The 1,347-nt window shown below is 41.2% G+C and overlaps 1 protein-coding gene across 1 annotated transcript in view; it reads left to right on the top strand.

The window, feature by feature from the left end:
* C19H11orf80 (chromosome 19 C11orf80 homolog) overlaps window positions 1–1,347 on the top strand; it is a 74,135-nt gene that overhangs the window by 5,400 nt on the left and 67,388 nt on the right. The window contains exon 3 of the mRNA XM_021151260.2: window positions 793–846. Within this exon, the coding sequence (XP_021006919.1) occupies window positions 793–846 (54 nt within the window). The remainder of the gene's footprint in view (window positions 1–792; window positions 847–1,347) is intronic.

Below are 1,347 nucleotides of genomic sequence, written 5' to 3'. Positions count from 1 at the left end.
TTGTGAGCCACCATGTGGTTGCTGGGATTTGAACTCTGGACCTTCGGAAGAGCAGTCGGGTGCTCTTACCCACTGAGCCATCTCACCAGCCCTGCCCCTATTTTCGTGTTTTCTATTTTTCTTCAGTTTTTCTTCTGACTCTTGGTTGAGGAAACCTCACTTTTGTTCAACATCAGTCTTGTTATGTCTTTGCTTTTAGAACGGTCAGATTTTCCATCTTGATGGGTAAAAGCCTAACGGCTAACATTTCTGAAGCAAAGGAGAGAGGGCTGTTATCACTGTGCTCTCTGCTTAGAGTCACTAAGACGTGAAAAGACAATTCCTGTTTTCATCACAGGCTCATACTTCAGTGTACTCAGAGAACAGCTTCTCTGTGCATCAGGTTAGGGAGGGCCAGCCTCTGGGATCTTGAAAAGAGAAGGAAATCAACATTAGTTACTTTAGAAATTCAACATTAGTTACTGGCATCTTGTACTCTGATCAATAGCTGCAGTTTGGAGTGTCCCATAATCATGGTCTTTCATGTAGAATAGCATCTAAAGGAACAGTCCTGGTGTTGATTATAGGTGTTAAATATAGATGAAAAGAAGTGCCCGTGGCATCGTCAACCCCCACATAGTCATCGTACCTTAAAATACCTCTTTTGCCCTCTATTTATACTGAACTCATTAATAAGATCTCCCTTTAATATTCTGTATCTAAATGCAAGATTTTCAGAGTCCCACTGATCTGTTTAAAGTCAAATCTTTGTAATTGCCTCACTTTTTTTTGTGTTTTTTTTTTTTCTTACAGTTGCTTCTACCGGAAGTGTTTATGGTGGCTTGAACTTCAAGAAGTTTCTACAAGGTAAACAATTCTTAACTTCCCTGAGACCAAAGTTCTCTCTGTCAATGAGGTTGGTATTTTCTGAAATAGATTTATTATAAAAGATAGAATTTCAGCCGGGAGTGGTGGCGCACGCCTTTAATCCCAGCACTTGGGAGGCAGAGGCAGGTGGATTTCTGAGTTCCAGGCCAGCCTGGTCTACAAAGTGAGTTCCAGGACAGCCAGGGCTATACAGAGAAATCCTGTCTCGAAAAACAAAACAAACAAACAAAAAAGATAGAATTTCCTGGTTTCGTAAATAAAAGTATAGGCTGCCCACTTAAGTTTGCTTTTCAGAGAAACACTAGGTTTTCAAAGATAATTTATTTTTCAGCTATGTGTGTGTTTCTGTGTGTGTGTATGTCATGTGGGTGTGGGTGTGTATGTCACGTGTGTGAGTGTGTATGTCATGTGGGTGTGGGTGTGTATGTCACGTGTGTGGGTGTGTATGTCACGTGTGTGAGTGTGTATGTCACGTGTGTG

This window comes from Mus caroli, chromosome 19 (assembly GCF_900094665.2).
Source record: "Mus caroli chromosome 19, CAROLI_EIJ_v1.1, whole genome shotgun sequence".
Classification (NCBI taxonomy): domain Eukaryota; kingdom Metazoa; phylum Chordata; class Mammalia; order Rodentia; family Muridae; genus Mus; species Mus caroli.
The sequence above is the reverse complement of the archived record's forward strand: the minus strand, read 5'-3'. Positions and strand labels throughout refer to the sequence as shown.